General features: G+C 46.3%; 1 protein-coding gene across 1 annotated transcript in view; it reads left to right on the forward strand.

Annotated features, from left to right (window-relative positions):
• The window catches only part of LOC143924555 (multidrug resistance-associated protein 1-like), a 435,651-nt gene that overhangs the window by 212,516 nt on the left and 204,749 nt on the right, over positions 1-18,386 (forward strand). Inside the window, exons 14-19 of the mRNA XM_077448932.1 lie at positions 1,063-1,209; positions 1,303-1,390; positions 3,751-3,817; positions 13,522-13,648; positions 14,459-14,635; positions 14,789-14,956. Of these exons, the coding sequence (XP_077305058.1) occupies positions 1,063-1,209; positions 1,303-1,390; positions 3,751-3,817; positions 13,522-13,648; positions 14,459-14,635; positions 14,789-14,956 (774 nt within the window). The remainder of the gene's footprint in view (positions 1-1,062; positions 1,210-1,302; positions 1,391-3,750; positions 3,818-13,521; positions 13,649-14,458; positions 14,636-14,788; positions 14,957-18,386) is intronic.

The following is an 18,386-nucleotide window of genomic DNA, read 5'->3' on the forward strand; positions in this document are numbered from 1 at the left end:
CAATTGGATTTAGGTCTGGAGTGTGAGTGGGCCATACTAACACATGAATATGCTTTGATATAAACCCTTCCATTGTAGCTCTGGCAATATGTTTAGGGTCATTGTCCGGCTGTAAGGTGAACCTTCACTCCAGTCTCAAGTCTTTTGCAGACTCTAATGCCCCATAGACATGATCAGAAATTCTGCCAGCAAAAGTCAGTTGTGAGCTTTTGGTCAGAAATTCTGACTGTGTGTATGCTCCATCGGACTTATGCTGGCAGAATTCCAGCCAGCAAAAGATTGAGAGCAGGTTCTCTATTTTCTCTACCTCACATGTGTGGTTTGGCCACCGTTTTCATATGCGAGCGCTACTCACGTATGAGTTCGCCTCTGAGCGCACGCTCGTCGAGATGGGGAGCTTTAAAAAATAAAATGTTTTTTCTTATTTATTTTACTTGATTTTATTTATTTTTTCACTTTTTTTTTTTACTTTTATTCCTATTACAAGGAATGTAAACATCCCTAGTATTAGAAAAAAGCATGACAGGTCCTCTTAAATATGAGATCAGGGGTCAAAAATTCCTCAGGTCTCATATTTGGACTAAAATGAAATAAAAAAAATGAAAAAAGTTTGTCATTTGAAAAAACGACTTTGAAAAAATGGCCCTTTAAGACGTATGGATGGAAGTGAGGTTATGATGTCGCTTCCGCCCTTCTATGGTATGGAGACGGGGGGGGGGGGCATCTTCCCCTCACTTATCTCCATACCTGGTCCCGAACGCCTCTGCCACTGCTGTAGGCTCCGTTAAGATGCAGAGGGCGTGGGAGAGCGGCGGGAGCGGGGGGCCCTCTCCTGCTTCTGATAACGGTGATCTTGTGGCGAATCCGCTGCAGAGACCACCATTATCATAAACACGGCCGGCTTCTGAAGAGATGGATACCATGGTTGTGGCAGCTATATCTATCTTCAAAGTGCTGACGTATATGTACAGGAGCCGGTCGGCAAGTGGACAAGTCTTAACACTTTTTTTTTTATATGGCCAAGTCTGCTTATTTATTTTCCCCTTATATTTCAATGCCTAGGTTTCTCTCACCATGTTTGGTGTCTTCTTGGCTGTGGATGAAAAGAATGTCCTGGATGCACAGAAAGCCTTTGTCACTATAATATTGCTTAATATTCTCAGGATCCCTCTACGTATGTTCCCAATGGCTGTCACACTTATTTTCCAGGTACAAAGAATTCCTATGCATGTTTTCATCTTTTACTATAAATTCTTCTAAGTTCTAACACAACTCTGTCATGTTGGTTTGCTTTGTTTTCAGTCATTTGTTTCCCTAAAACGTTTGGCCAAATTATTCTCTGAAGATGAAGTAGACCCTGGAAATGTGGAGACTTTAGAAACATCTAGCAGTATGTATGTCAGATATGGTGTTGCCTCATTCATTTTAGGCACAGGGTATTTAACATCTATTATGGGTTCAGACTTTCATTGGATGCTTTATTTTGTTTGTTCCCATATTCCAGGACTTCACAATTCAAAAGCACATTAGATTTCCAGAACTAGGTATTTATGGGAAGTCAGTTTTCTATATTTAATGCTCTGTAAGAAGCATACAGTGTGATGCACTTTAAAGTGGTGTTCCACACACACACAAAAAAATGCTTAAAATTCCTAAAAAAATAAAAAAATAAACATTTTGGATTTTTTTTTAAAAAACTCACCTCTAAATGCCTGTTGCTAGGGGGTCCCCCATAGTCTGCCTCCTTCAGTGTCTGGGCTCCTGACGTCGCTTCCCCTCTGTGCAGTAATGGCTCAGCTCCGCCCCCTCCCTCCTGTCAGTCATCTGGGACATGTGACAGGTCCCAGATGACTGCACGGCCAATCAAAGCGCACTACGCCGCTCGCGCATGCGCAGTGGGTGCCCGACTGCCCACAGTTGCAATGCCGGCGCCACCAAGAGGAGGGGGGCGAGCGGGGCTTCATTCCCCTGCATCGCTGGACCCTGGGACAGTTAAGTGTCTGATTATTAAAAGTCAGCAGCTGCAGTATTTGTAGCTGCTGACTTTTATTTATTTATTTATTTTTAAGGGAAACTCCCCTTTAACTTCCAATAAATATATTTTCCTAATTGTGTAATTTTAGTCTGCTGTAACTGTAAACCTATACTAGTTACAGGATTCCCATGATTATGTATTAACTTTTGTTTATGCTAACAAGATTTTACTGAACTCTGTATTCAAATACCACAATAAGGCCTCTTGACTGCTGAGAAGCTTAGGCTTATCTTAACCCCCACTTATTTAAACCACAAAAAAACTTGCCCCCCAAAAAGACACAGAGACTACTTTAAGTTGGATGTAGGGCAAGGTCACAGCTTTATTGAACATTTCCAGTATAATAACCATGCCAGTCATGGTTATACCATGAGCATCTCTAAACAAACCCATATAGTCCAAGAGGCTTGTCTCCACCATCAGTGCAAGACAGGCATTAAACTGACCCCGGAATTAAACTTGCGGGCATAGCCCATTTCTGGCAAGGTAAAACTGCCAAGAAAGCTGGGACAAAACTAACAATGGGCGTGTGGGTGGGCAACTCTTGTGAAGTCAACTTCTCTTGAAAGTAGTGGGGCGTGCCTCTGCATAGCCTTTTCTAGAGTTCAGGCTCCACCCAGTCATCTCCAGCCATTGTAGCCAATCTCAAGCGAGCCACTCTGGCTCCCTTGTTAGTTTGACGCACCTCTTCACCCCTGTACACACGGTCGGAGATTCTGCCAACCAAATCTGTCGGATTTTGTCCGTCGGATTTAGTCCGACGGATTGTATCCAAAACTGTTGCATACAAACGGTCGGACTAAGTTGTCAAAAAATCCGATCTTTCAGAACGTGATGACGTAATTTCGTTACGATGGGACTACATTCAGGCTAGTAGCCAATAGCTTTGATGTAGGAATTTGATCTGGGCATGCGTGGCACTTGGTCCGATCAAAATTCGCTACACATGATCGGAGTATGTCCGATTGAACCAGTTGGTCGGGAAATATTTCCAACATGTTGGAAAATTGGGTCCGACGGATATTCGGACGGAATCAGTCCGATGCATACCACACACAGTCGGATTATCCGACGACACGGTCCGATAGGACACATTCCGACGGATTCTCCGACCGTGTGTACAAGGGCTTAGTTGCCAAGCATCTAGCAGTCAAGGCTTCCTTTCCTTAGGCGGAAGGGTGAAGGGGCCTTCATTTACACCGCTGTCTAAAAACTCTGGGTTTTCAGGCATATAGGCATTTCTTTTTTCTTTACTGATCTAAATGCAGCCCTTTGTTTTCAATGTGCCTGTACAATAGTCGCATACAGATGCGCTGTATATAGATGACAAAAATAAATAAAAATACAACCCCCCCAAAATCGGAGTTGTCAAAATATTAATTTGAAGAAGTTAAAATTCCATTGTGAGAGCTAGAATTTTATGTTGCTTGTATAGGTGCAAATACGCACAAATCACGGAATAATCACTAACAGTTTTGCCCAGGAATGTTTAAACATCAGTGCCGAGTGCAAATTCCTGCAGAGCATAATCATTTGAATAGCACTTACAGTATGCTGTATGCGTATCCTTTGACCTGTGAAACATCCATGAACTGGTGGATCTGTAATTTTAAAGCGAAAAATGGATGGACCGATAAAAATGGATCTGTATTGGTGTTTTGCATGTAACTAAGTCATTTTTAAAATTATTTTAGCAGTGTGCTTTTGCTTTTCAGAGAATGACATTGTGGTACAAGATGGAACATTTACATGGTCTGCAACAGATGAGCCATGCCTTAGAAAGTAAGATTGTAAGATAGTTTGCATTGCAAATGAAAAAATACTATACAATGTAGAGTTTTGCAGTGATATTTGGTGTACAAAAACACTGATTATACTTGCCCTGTAATTAGCCTCCTGAATTATGTAGAGCATTTTTACATAAGCTGTTGCGCTCTATAAACAGGCTTTTTACATCAAAAGAGACAAAGAAAATTGTGAAAAGGACTGTAAATCTTCACCTGATATCTAGATAGCACACTACATAATATTCATATACAATGTGTTTGGGTGTGGTGTGTGTGTATATGTATGTGTATATATATATATAAATATATATATATATATATATACTGTGTGTGTATATTGAGATAGATATATACTGTATAAATATATATCAATCAGTGGCGGTCCATCCATAAAGGACACATGGGCGCGGCCCCCCTATCCATGCACTTGGCCCCCTGATCTACATATCAGGGTGCCGGACTATGGATTCCAATACGGGGGTGGGTGTTTTTTTGAAGGACATGATTAAAGCCAGAGGCTCTAATAGGCTTTCAAAAAGGGTAGGCTCGGTGCGGAGAGCACTGCAATCTGAGCCCACTCAGTTGTGTGATGATAGCAAATTCATTTTTGTTATTTTCACACTAAAGTTCCCCCCCACCAATCGGGAGGCAGGTCGGAATTCCTGTTTCCCAATTGGCCAAAGTGTCAGGCAATCCCATTGGATGCCTTGTGCTTAGGCGAAAGAGAGGAGACACATGGCGGAGGAAGCTGCTGAAGGAGCGGACAAAGGAGCCGCTGCCCTCACCCCATCCCTGGGAGACACCACAGCCCAGCACTTAGAGTGGTTAAGTGCTGTACCGCCCAAGGTAGTAGTGCCAAGCGGCCGGCCGCCCTGGGGGGGGGGGGGGGGCGGTGGCAGGTTTTATTGCCGTGCGCTGGCCGCCCGAGGGGGTGGTTGTTTTCCCCCCCAAAAGAAAAACCCACCAGCCACCACTGATATATATAATACAGTGCCTTGCAAAAGTATTCACCCCACTTGCCATTTTTCGTGTTTTTGTTGCCTCACAACCTGGAATTAACATGGATTGTTTGAGGATTTACAGAACATGCCCAAAACTTTAAAGATGTTTTTTTTTTTTATTGTAAAGCAAAATTTTATTGTGAAGCAAACAACAAATAGGACAAAATAACAGAAAAAGTCAATGTGCATAACTATTCACCCCCCTAAAGTCAATACTTTGTAAAGCCATCTTTTGCGGATATCATAGCTCCAAGTCACTTTGGATAAGTTTCTATGAGCTTGCCACATCTTACCACTGGGATGTTTGCCCATTCCTCCTTGCAAAACTGCTCCAGCTCCTTTAATTTGGATGGTTTGCACTTGTGAACAGTCTGACCACAGATTTTTTATTGGATTGAGGTCTGGGCTTTGACTAGGCCATTCGAACACATTTACATGTTTCCCCTTAAACCACTCTTAAAGTGTTGCTTTAGCAGTGTGTTTTGGGTCTTTGTCCTGCTGGAAGGAGTACCTCATTCCTAGCCTCAAATCACACACAGAGTGGTACAGGTTTTGCTCAAGAATATCCCTGTGTTTAGCACTATCCATCTTTCCCTCAACTTTGCCTCTTGCTTAGGTGTTGCAGCCTCTGGGGCCTTTCAAAAAGGTGTGTATATGTAATGACAGATCATGTGACACTTAGATTGTACACAAGTGGACATCATTTCACTAATTATGTGACTTCTGAAGGTAATTGGTTGCACCAGAGCTTTTTATGGGCTTCATAACAACAGTGGGTGAATACATACGCACATGCCAATTATCCGTTTTTTTATTTCTAAAAAATCATTTTATGTTTATATTTTTCTAATTTTACTTCACCAACTTAGACTATTGTGTTTTGATCCATCACATATAATTTAGATAAAAAAAAAACATTGAACTAAAGGCTGTAATGTAAGACTTACTGGTAACTTGTTTTCCAATAGTCTTTCAGGACAGCACCCGAGTGATCATGGCTCCTCCTCCAACAGGAAACACCTCATTATCCAAAGCTTTAACAGGAGGCCTCCACGCAGCTTCCTTTAGTTGTTTGTAGAGAACCTCTAGCCCTGGCTGCAACATATAAGTGACAGTTATATCATAGTATTACAACAACAAAAAAAGGGCGGGTTATTGCTCTCCTTAAAGACTATTGGAAAACAAGTTACCGGTAAGACTAACTTGAATTTTCCCAAAATGTCTTTAAGGACAGCAACTGAGAGGATAATCAAGACTTGCCCCATTTAGGGTGGGACAACAGCCTAGCCTGCAAGACTTTCCTTTTGAGAGCCTTTTCCCCAGCTGTCAGGAGGTCTAACTTATAATGACGGGCAAAGGTCGTCAGACTTGTCCATGTAGCTGCTTTACAGATCTATTCGGCAGTGGCACCAGCTCTTTCTGTCCAACTCAATGCCAAAGCTCTTTTAGAATGAGCCAGAATACCAACTGGACTCTCCTGGCCTGAAAAGGAACAGGACTCTGTGATCGCTATTCTCAACCATCTCGCAATGGTTCCTCTGGTAGCTTGTCTTTCTTTCTTACTACCAGCATATGAATCAAATAATGCATCTGAACACCTAAAGTCCTTAGGCTCGGTTCACACAGGGGCGACTGCGATCCGACTTCAGGTCGCCCCTAGTCGCCTCAGGTCGGACAACATTTAAAAATCAATGTAAGTGAATGAGAGCCGTCTTAATGCACGCTACTGACAGTCGCTCCGACTTCAAAAGAAGTTCCTGTACTACTTGAATCCGACTTGTAGGCGACTTTTACCCATTGATTTCAATGGAGGTCGGATCTCTGTCTAGACGGAGGCGACTTTAACAGAATTATTAGCTCTGAAGGGGGAACTCCACGCCAAATTTCTGAAAAAAAATTGGCGTGGGTTCCCCCTCCGAGAGCATACCAGGCCCTTAGGTCTGGTATGGATTCCAAGGGGAACCCCCTACGCCACAAAAAACGGCGTGGGGGGTCCCCCCAGATCCACACCAGACCCTTATCCGAGCACGCTACCCGGCTGGCCAGGAAAGGGGGTGGGGACGAGCAGGCGGCCCCCCTTCTGAGCCGTACCAGGCCCCACCCCAAAGCACCTTGTCCCCATGTTGATGAGGACAAGGGCCTCTTCCCGACAACCCTGGCCGTTGGTTGTCGGGGTCTGCGGGCGGGGGACTTATCGGAATCTGGGAGCCCCCTTTAATAAGGGGGCCCCGGATACTGGCCCCCCACCCTATGTGAATGAGTATGGGGTACAATGTACCCCTACCCATTCACCTGTAAAATAAAGTACAAAAAAAAACACAACACACAAGATAAAATAGTTTATTGCACAGCTCCGGGGGCCTTCTGTCTTCTGGGGTCTTCTCGCCGGACTCCTCCGCTATCTTCTTGTAGCTCTTTTACTAGCGGAGGAGCCCAGCTTTCTTCCTCGCCGCCGCCCTCTTCTTCCGACTTCGGGGGTCTTGTCCCCCTCTTCGGTTCTTCTGCCGGGCCACCGCGCCTTCTTATAGCTCTTTTACAGGCGGTGGCCCAGTCTTCTATAGCCGCCAACATGTATAGCAAACAAGACACTATGGCTGATAAATGGATAAACAAAATAGGATAGAGACCAAATTACGGAAGAGAAATGGAAAGTGACTGAAAATGAAAATAGGGATGGAAAAAAAAAAAATAAGGATGAAAATGAAAGTAATGACAATAATAATAATAAAAATAAAAAATAAAGATAGAAAATAATAATGAACATGCAAATAAAAATAATAAAAATAAAAATCTAATGAAATAAAAATAAATAAGAATGGAAATGGAAATAGAAGTAAAATTAAGAGTGGGGATAAAGACTAAATCCTCACACATACAGGTTTAGTAATGTGTGCGTGTATAATGTTATGAAGTGAAAGCAAAGTTAGTATGAGGTAATGACCATCAGAACAATATATATTAAAGACATTTTAATATTTTTATATATAAAAAGAGACGGCGAATTTCATGGCTGTGCATGCTGTATGTTCATATCAAAAACCATAGTTAGAGATCATTGTTAGATGCCTGATAAAGGAGCACGCATGCTCCAAACACGAGTGCTATAGCCACGCCCCTTGTTCTCAAGCATCTGACGTCTCCCACCGACCTACCTGCTGACATGCTCACTGTGGGAAATCCAAACCTCGGAGCTATGAACGCCACCGGAAGCGACTGGGGTCTGACCCCCCCACCGCAGCCCAGCTTTAGACCAGAGAACAACCGAGGATGGGAAAGAGAACTATCCTATGCCTGATTTTATCTACTCAAATGTGAGTTTAAACTTTTAAAACTGATTAAAGCCTTGTTTTAAAACAGACCTACTACTCTTATGCCCCGTACACATGGTCGTAAATTCCGACGGAAAAGGTCTGATTGGATTATATTGTCGGAAAATCCGATCGTGTGTGGGCTCTATCTGACTTTTTCCATCGGAAACTCAGACGGAAAAAATTTGAGAGCAGGATCTAAAATTTTCAGACAAAAAAAAAATCCGATCAGACTTTTTGTCGGAAAATTTTGTCAAAATTGCACTGTGCGCCAGAGCATCTAACCCCAGAGATGGCTCAGTTCTGTTCAGGGAAAAGAGGGACAACTGTGCAAATTTCCTGATTGGCGAAAAGATCCACTTTTGGCTGCCCCCATTTCTTCACGATCATATGGAAGATTTCCGGGTTCAATCGTCACTCTGCCTCGTACACCTGGTTTCTGCTGAGGAAGTCCGCTACCCTGTTCGGAGTCCATTTTAGATGGGAGCTCTTCCCATCTTAGAATACTTATCTTAGAATATCTTACGCCTATGGCGGCGAGATTGGCTTTGGGGGTCTTGTACCCCTCTTCGGTTCTTCTTGCCGGGCCTCCGTTTCCTTACTTTAGCTCTTTTACTAGCGGTGGCCCGGTCTTCTGTCACTGCCGCCTCTTCTTCCGACTTCGGGGGTCTTGTACCCCTCTTCGGTTCTTCTTGCCGGGCCTCCGCGCCTTCTTCCAGCTCTTTTACAACCAGTGGCCCGGTCTTCTATCGCTACCACCTTCTCTTCTTCTTGTTCTTCTTCTTCCTTGAGATGTTGACTCAACGCTCTCTCTGGCTGCAATGACAGGGACGCGGTGTGCGGCGACTTATATAGGGACATTGTCGGGTGATGTCCCTGCCCATTATGATGTCACAGTCCCAGCATCCCAGCAGTCTTTGGCCAGCCAAATTGTCCGGGGCTTAAGTGGTTAAGAAGTAGGTCCATCCTTTTATCCATGGACTCTTTTAGCATGTCCATATATTCAAAGGCAAGGTCAGTTGACTTTGAGACCTGCGAGAAAGCAGAATCCAGTTTTGGAACCTTGTTCTGCATAGAGTCAGGATTTTCCACATGCGGTCGTGCAGTGAGAGCTCCTTCTTTTCTTCCTCTATCCCTAAGGTAGCGTGGATTACTTTCAAGAATCCTCCTACCTCTTCTAGTGACAACTTGTACTTAGAGGTGGTATCGGCTTAATTTTCCTCCTCTTCTAAATCTGTTCCATCTGGAGCGTGGAAGCAGGTTCTTGGGAAGTATTCTGGGAGACAGGACCTCCCACCTGTATCAGAGAAACCCCTTGGGATTCTGAAGATGGCTGCAGGGCCCTAGGCTCCCCTGAGGGACATGGCTTTTCTCTCAGGTTTGACCTGAAATCTTTAAAGGTGGCACGGAGCTCATCCTAAATGGTTGAAACTAGATTACCACAAATGGATGGAGACTCCTCCTTGATTAAATCTGCAGTACAATCTGCACAGAGCGATTTTGTCCAAGCTTCGCTTAATTTTTCTTTGCAGACAGGGCACCTTCTCTTGACTGGTTGAACAGAGCTTTTGGCCTGGACAAACCGAAGAAAAAAAACAAAGGACCACGCTAAAATGCTGCTGTACAGCACAAGTTAAAAAACAACTAGGTGCAATAGGAACGAGCCTCTCACTTCCCTGTGCCCAAGCAAAGGCACCAGGTGACCTTGCTCTCTCCCCCTGCGCATTGTGGCTGGAAATGATGCAGCGAGCCTGACCAGGAAGTGCCGCCCCTTCATGTGCACTGCACAGGAAGTGACTGAGAGCTCTCCTCTGCCACATGAAAAATAGTGGCTACATGAGCCTTCACCACCATTGCCCCGCATTTCGGGAGGCAAGCGGGGGGCTCTGCACACCACCCATCTTCCAAAAACACAGGACAGCACTCCCAGGCAGTACAGGCTCTCCCCGAGCATGGAAATGGAAGAGAGAGCCCATGGGAACCATCCAGCTAGAGGCAAGTGGGAGGATCACTGACTCCTGGCAGAAAAAAGAAAAGGATTTTCAGGTGAGAACCTCTTTTCTCCCAGGACAGACCTGAGAGACCCTGGCTCCCACCAGAGGTGTTTCTACAGGCTGGAGGAAACACAAAAAACTGAAGGAAGCTGCATGAAGGCCTCCTGTTAAAGCTTTGGATGATGAGGTGTTTCCTGTAGAAGGAGAAGCCATGATCTCTTGGGTGCTGTCCTGAAAGACTTTTTTGGAAAATCAGTTTTCTCTTTAGCAGCCTTAGTCAACAGGATTTGCCAATACCCCTTAGTAAGGTCTAATGTATTGATATACCTGCCTTGACCTAGACTCTCAATAAGCACGCAGGGCATTGGGTAAGCATCAAACCTTGAAGCTTAAATTTCCAGAAATCATTGCAGAATCGCAGAGTCCCATTGGGCTTTGGTACCAACACAATCGGGCTTGACCTCTCACTCTGCAATTCTTCAATAATCTCCAGGTCTAACATCTTCTTCACTTCCTCTGGAATGGCCTTCCTCTGAGCCTCTGGGATACGGTAAGGCTGGGCACAAACTTTGACTCTTGGTTCTGTGATAATATCATGCTCTATGACTTTAGTTAGACCTGGCAAGTCTAAAAATGCTTCTTTATGTAGTGGCGGCTCCTGAAGAGCACGCGCTATGCATTTTTTTTTTTCAAAAGTTAAAATTGCCTAAACCGCAGTTTGGTTTAGGTGCTATTATCTAAATTAGACTTCAGCATCAGTCTGACTGGACCGTGAGATGTTCAGCCTGGCCACAGGGGGCACTGTCTCTTCTGGTAGGCATGGAACTATGGTCTGCTGGTTAGGTGCTTAAGTTATTCTCTCTCGGAGCCCGCCCAGTGGGAGTGACGCTTTCGCTGTGCTTTCTGGGAGAGGGTACTTAAGATGCGGACGTCACGTGGCTCAGGGTTCCAGTCCAGAATGAGGTACTGACTTCATGGTCCTGGTCCTCCTGACCAGCCCCCAGGAAGGCTATGGCCTGGAGTGAGGATCCACCCGACTTTAATGTCTCGGGGCTGGCTAGCCTGAGGCAAGGAAACTAAGAGAAGGATTCTGAGGTGGTTGGGTGCCGTCTCCGGTTCGGGAGAGACCCAGTGACTTCAAGCATTCAAGGGGAGAGGACTCTTCAGAAGGAGTCCACGTACGGGTTGGCTTCTTAGTGAGAGCCTGGAAGAGCTGAAGTAACCGAGAGAATCTGGTCTTGTGGATATCGCCAAGCTGGCTGAAAGAACCAGGTATCCTACAAGTTTTTCAAGCTTAGTTTTCCTACATGTTCTACAACAACATCTGTGGCAGAGACATTATCTTGTATGTTCTACAGCAATGTCTGTGGCAGAGACTTGTTCCTGAGTAAACACCTTGTTGGCTGCTAGGCCTTGTGAGAGAAGGATTGTCCAACCTGAGTGATCATCCAGTTGCGAATGGCTATTCTCTGGATGCAGTCAAGTAAGCAAGTTCTTCAGTGACGTTGACACTAATGCCGCATACACACGATCAGACTATCCGGCGGACCAGACTATCCGCCGGACAATCTGCCCGTGTGTGGGCTTCGGCTGACTTTTTTCCCAAAAGTCTGGCGAACTTAGAAAGTAATTTTGACTCATAGTCCGGCGGACAATCTGGCCGTCTATGTGCTAGTCAGCCGGACTTTTGAAATGAACGAACTTTCCCACACACGGGGAGAAAAGTCTGTTCATTTTGAACGCGGCTCCAGGTAGACGGGATTAGCACAGGAGGTCAATGTCGGCGCCTTCGGGGGCGAGATTGACACGTCGCTGGCCCTGTCACCTGGTATGAACTTAAAGGGAAGCCCTAAGCCGAAAAAACAGCGTGGGTGTCCCCCCCAAGGTCCATATAAGGCCCTTATCCGAGCACGCAACTCGGCCGGTCAGGAAAGGGGGTGGGGACGAGCGAGCGACCCCCCATCCTGAGCCATACCAGGCTGCGTGCCCTCAACATGGGGTGCTTTGGGGAAGGGGGGCCCTGTGGCCCCCCACCCCAAAGCACCTTGTCCCCATGTTGATGAAGACAAGGGCCTCTTCCCGACAACCCTGGCTGTTGGTTGTCTGGGTCTGCGGGTGGGGGGCTTATCAGAATCCGGGAGCCTCCTTTAATAAGGGGGCCCCCAGATACCGGCCTCCCACCCTATGTGAATGAGTATGGGGTACAATGTACCCCTACCCATTCACCTGGTGAAAAAAATGTGAATAAAACACAACACAAGGTTTTAAAATAATTTATTGCACAGCTCCGGGGGTCTTCTTCTGTCTTGCAGGGTCTTCTCACTGGACTTCTCCGCAGAAGATAGCGGAGGAGTCCGGCGGGAAGACCCCCAAGACGGAAGTAGACCCCCGGAGCTGTGCAATAAATTATTTTGAAACCCTGTTTTGTGTTTTATTTAAATTTTTTTCCCCCAGGTGAATGGGTAGGGGTACATTGTACCCCCAATACTCATTCAAATAGGGTGGGGGGCCGGTATCTGGGGACCCCCTTATTAAAGGGGGCTTCCAGATTCCGATGAGCCCCCCGCCCACAGACCCCAACAACCAATGGCCAGGGTTGTCCGGAAGAGGCCCTTGCCCTCATTAACATGGGGACAAGGTGCTTTGGGGTGGAAGGGCCGCATGGCCCCCCCTTCCCCAAAGCATCCCCCCATGTTGAGGGCACGTGGCCTGGTACGGCTCAGGAGGGGGGGCTCATTTGTCCCCACCCACTTTCCTGACCGGCCGGGCTGCGTGCTCGGATAAGGGTCTGATATGGACTTTGGGGGGGACCACCACGCCATTTTTTCGGCATAGGGCTTCCCCTTTAAGTCCACACCAGGTGACGGGGCCAGTGACGTGTCAATCTCGCCGCCGACACAGTGGACCAATACCAGCAGATGACATGGCTCTCCAAATCATTACAGACTGGAAAATTGTGCATTCAATTTGGAAATCAAGTTCCCAGAGTCTGGACAAAGAGTGGAGAGGCACACAAACCAAATTGCTTGAGGTCCAGTGTGAAAGTTCCACAGTCTGTGATGATTTGGGGAGCCATGTATTTTCTTGGTGTTGATCCACTGTTTTTTATCAAGTGCAAAGTCAGCACAGCCCTCTACCAGCAAATTCCAGAGCACTTCCTGCTTCCCTCTGCTGATAAGCTTTATGGAGATGAGGCGCAGACAGAGCTCACCAGGCCCCACTTTTTACTGAGATATTACTCGTGTAGACTGATTTAAATATGCATAATAATATTATAAAATGTATTAACTGCATAGGGTTACTAGAGCACAACATTGTACCCAATTGTGGTCCTTCAAAATTGGTGTTCCCTTTCTTCATATAAAAATCATAATGCAATGTTTTATTCCGTTTCAGCATAAATTTATCTGTCCAGAAAGGTTCATTGGTTGCTGTTGTTGGTCAGGTTGGCTGTGGAAAGACTTCACTTCTCTCTGCATTACTTGGTGAAATGGAAAAGGTGGATGGTACCATTGCCCTAAAGGTTTGTATTAACCTGGCTGTTCTAATTTTAGATTCCATTAATATTTAATGAAACCAGAATATTCGGAATGGTGTGAAATATCCAAGAATGAAGATGATACATTTATTTTATGGTCATCTTTATTGATTGATTCAAGGCACACAAGGTAAGTAGATAGATTAAACACAATTTTAATTTTGAGGTTGGAAACGGTTATGGAGACTGACTGCACAGGCGTGGGCAGTTTAAAAATGATGTTATGGTTGAGTATAAATGTTGCAGCAGGTCACTACCTGGCCATACCGATAAATTAACATCTGGAGCAGGGGATGATGGGTTATTTTAGATTGAGGTAAGCAGACAGAAAGGGGTGTTCAATGTTTAACCTATAATAATGACGAAGGATTGCCAATTTACCATGTTTTAGCTTAAGGAACCATACAGCAGATTCTACTTCCCTGGGCATTTGGTTTGTCCGAGGGATGAGTCACAGAGTATATCTGCAAATAGCAGAATATTCTAATATGCAAACCAATTAACTTCTATGGTTGCTGGTGCTGTCCTTTCACCTCACATATCTCACTGCAGGATAGGTGAGGCTCCCAACATAGTGAAGGACTACTAGTGAAGCATAGATGGTGTAAGCCAGTGACCATGGAAGCTGTATGCTGTTTGCATGAAAAGCTGTTTTACTCTACCCAGGAGTTTTCAGCATCTGGTAAATGAGACCTACATTTAGGTGATTTTTTTACATTTGCATTTCATATATTTCATTGTGTATAGTAATCATACTGATGTGTATTTTCCTTCATTTTCTGGTCTTATTTATAGGGCTCTATTGCATATGTACCGCAACAGACTTGGATTCCAAATGCAACGTTTAAAGACAATGTTCTCTTTGGAAGGCATTTTGACAAAGACTGGTATGATAGTGTCATTCAGGGTTGTGCATTGCTGCCTGACCTACAAATTCTTTCAGGTGGCGAGAACACCGAAATAGGGGAAAAAGTAAGTATTGCTGTAAAGAAAATTATTATTTTGTAATGATCATCATACAGTCTTTATAATTTGTTAAATATTTTACATTTTGATTCTGGCTACTGTATTAATACAGAGAAAGAATGTAACAGGAAATAAAGATAATTTTTTTCTTTTTTTTAGGGCATAAACTTGTCAGGTGGACAGAAGCAGCGAATAAGCATCGCTCGGGCTGTGTACAGGAACTGTGATGTTTACTTATTGGATGATCCTCTTTCTGCAGTGGATGCACATGTTGGGCAGCATTTGTTTAAACAGGTCATTGGACCAAATGGCTTACTCAAAGGAAAGGTGAGTTGATTTCTAAGCATTTTAGAGGGTATATGTAAATAATATGTTAGTTGGTAAGCACTATGTACATTTCTTTAACTCTGATAATGTAACAAACTGTAAAAATGTAAAATTCCTAACAGCTAGAATACCAATACACTGTTATAAAACAGAAACAAACAAAGTATTACCCAGACTGTAAAAATCACATTTATCAAACATGAATTACATTTTTTTATAAGGTTTCGCACAGAAATGGCTTTAGATGAGGTTCTTCTAAGCTCAGTTTAGTTATAAATAGGGATGAGCTTCGTGTTCGAGTCGAACATACCTTCGACTCGAACATTGGCTGTTCGTCCGTTCGGCGAAGTCCGAACATTTTGGTCCGTTCGCGCCAAATTCGTGTGGCGCTCACGGCCCATAATGCACTGCGATGGCGCAGTGCATTGCTGGCTCATGATTGGCCAAGCATGCACTGTGACCCCGCATGCTTGGCCAATCGCAGCACCAGCAGCGAGGAGAGCCATGATTGGCCACAGGCAGGATGCCTGTGGCCAATCATAGCTCAGGCTGTGTAGTGCACGCCCCACACTATATAAGGCCGCCAACGCGGCGGCCTTGTGTAGTGTGTTGGCGTCTGAAGCAGTGGGTGTTCTGTGTACCTTCAACACAGTACACACCGATCGTTTTCGGACGATTTTCGATCTTGCTGTTGTGTAGTGGTTGTTGTCTGCGTGCCCTGACCGCAGTATACACCGCTATATTCACCTCACCTATAGAGCTTGCAGTCAGTAGTGTTAGGAGATAGTGCGTGCTGTCTGCATGCTCTGTACCCAGTACATACCGCTATATCCACCTACATAGCTCTTCTCTATTTGAGACCACTTGCCATCTGCAGGAGTTATTGGAAGTTGTGTGTGCCTCCAGCACAGCACAGTATACATCTGTATATACCCCTTTATCTCTGGTGTTCTATAATAAAGGCATCTGCAGGAGTTAGTGGGTGTTGTGTGCCTCTAGCACAATATACACTACCCAACTGCTTTTTTACCCAACTCCCTTCAGGTCATTACCATGTCTGGAAGGCCAGCAAGGAGAGGCAGACAGGCGCGAGCCGATAAGAGGGCAAGCAGGCTCTGTGTCTAGAGACAACAGTGCTGGTCGTGGACGCGGTGCATTGTCATCAGCACAAGGCCATGGGACACGCTTGTCCTTCTTTTCGGTAGCTGGACATGTTGAACCGCAACATGTCAACAACTTGGTAGAGTGGATGACCAAGCCCTCTTCATCCTCCTCATCCTCTCTCACCCAGTCTCAGGGTACTAGCAAAGCAGCTGCCAACGCATCGTCTTCCCTCCTCTCAATGTCATCATCAGTGACTCCTTCCCTAGACCCACCACGTCCTCCTGAGGAGTCTCCTGAACTCTTTGAGCACAGTGTTGGGTACATGCTCCAGGAGGATGCCCAGTGTTTTGTGGGCTCTGATGATGACACTCAGCTAGAGGAAGGCAGTAGCGTGAGCGCAGAGAAAGGGGATGCTCAAGAAGGACAGCAATCTGGCAGTCATGTCTCACAAGCTGCAGCATACTGCCAGGTTTGCTACAGCGATGAAGAGGGAGGGGATGATGAGGACACTGACTCCACGTGGGTGCCTGGAAGGAGAGAGGAGGAGGAGGAGGCGGCACATGTCCAACGAGGCAGGATGCCCTCCGGGGGCCAGCTTAGGGGCAGCACACCGACTGAATCACACCGCAGAGCTCCGCCTGTGCAGAGCGCTGCCTCTGCGCGTTATTCTAAAAGTTCTTTGGTGTGGGCCTTTTTTGAGACGAGTGCATCAGATCGCACTGCTGCTATTTGCAACATATGTCTCAAGCGTATCTCACGGGGCCAAAACATCAGCCGCTTGGGCACCACATGCTTGACCAGACATATGTTGACCTGCCATGCAGCTCGTTGGCAAGCGTACCTCAAAGACCCACACCAAAGAACAAAGCGGACCTCTCCTTGCTCCTCATCAGCTGGCATCTCCAACCCCACTAGACCTTCAGTCCTCTCTGAAACCTGCTCTGAGAGGAATGAAGGTGTAGAATTAGGTGTGTCACAGCCAAGTGCTTCCGGGAACTCTGCTAGCGGTACACCCACGTCCGATTATAGCAGGCAAATGTCCCTGCCCCAGCTGCTGGACCGGCGAAAGAAGTTCACTCCCAACCATCCACATGCCCAGCGGTCGAATGCTAGCTTGGCTAAATTGCTAGCACTTCAACTGCTGCCTTTTCAGTTGGTAGACTCGGCCCCCTTCCGTGAGTTTGTACAATGTGCGGTTCCTCAGTGGCAGGTCCCCAAACGCCACTTTTTCTCACGGAAGGCGATTCCGGCTCTCTACCGGCATGTGGAAGGCAATGTCATTGCCTCGCTGGACAGGGCGGTCAGCGGTAAGGTGCATATTACCGCTGACTCATGGTCCAGCAGGCATGGACAGGGACGTTACCTGTCTTTCACGGCCCATTGGGTCACTCTTCTGGCAGCTGGGAAGGATGCAGGACAAGGTGCAGTAGTGTTGGAGGTTGTTCCGCCACCACGCCTCCAAAATGCTACTATTGGTTGTGACACACCTCTCTCCTCCACCCCCTCCTCTTCTTCTTCCTCCATGGCCTCTTCCAGTGCTCTGTCCTCAGAACCAGCGGTGCTCCGTAGGCGTTCCAGGGGCTACGCAAGTACGCAGGCAAAACGATGCCATGCCGTGCTTGCGCTGGTTTGTTTGGGGGACAGGAGCCACACTGGGGCGGATGTTTTGTCAGCTCTGCAGGGGCAGGCCGAGAGGTGGTTGACGCCACGCCAGCTTAAGCCAGGAATGGTGGTTTGCGACAATGGCACCAACCTGCTCTCCGCCCTCCGACAGGGACAACTGACCCATGTGCCCTGTGTAGCTCACGTCCTTAACCTGGTGGTGCAGCGGTTCTTGGGCAGGTACCCCGGCTTACAGGATGTCCTGAAGCAGGCCAGGAAAGTCTGTGTGCATTTCCGCCGATCATTTAATGCCTGTGCTCGGCTGGCTGAGCTCCAAAAGGAGTTGAACCTGCCCAAGAACCGCCTTATATGTGACATGCCCACCAGATGGAACTCAACATTGGCCATGCTGCAGCGGCTGCACACGCAGCAGAGGGCCATCAATGAGTACCTGTGCGACTACGGCACCAGGACAGGGTCAGGGGAGCTCGGTTTTTTCTCACCACGCCAGTGGGGCATGATCAGGGATGCATGCACTGTCCTGTCACCGTTTGAGGAGGCCACAAGGTGAGCAGTGACAGTGCATGCATCAGTGACACTGTACCTCTTGTCCACCTCTTGGAGCATACGCTGCGTGGAATAATGGACAGGGCACTTGAGGCAGAACAGAGGCAGGAAGAGGAGGACTTCCTTGCCTCTCAAGGCCCCCTTTATCCAGACAGTG

The sequence above is a fragment of the Lithobates pipiens genome, unplaced genomic scaffold (assembly GCF_037356315.1).
Source record: "Lithobates pipiens isolate NorthernLeopardFrog02 unplaced genomic scaffold, aLitPip1_a1.2 Scaffold_22, whole genome shotgun sequence".
NCBI lineage: Eukaryota > Metazoa > Chordata > Amphibia > Anura > Ranidae > Lithobates > Lithobates pipiens.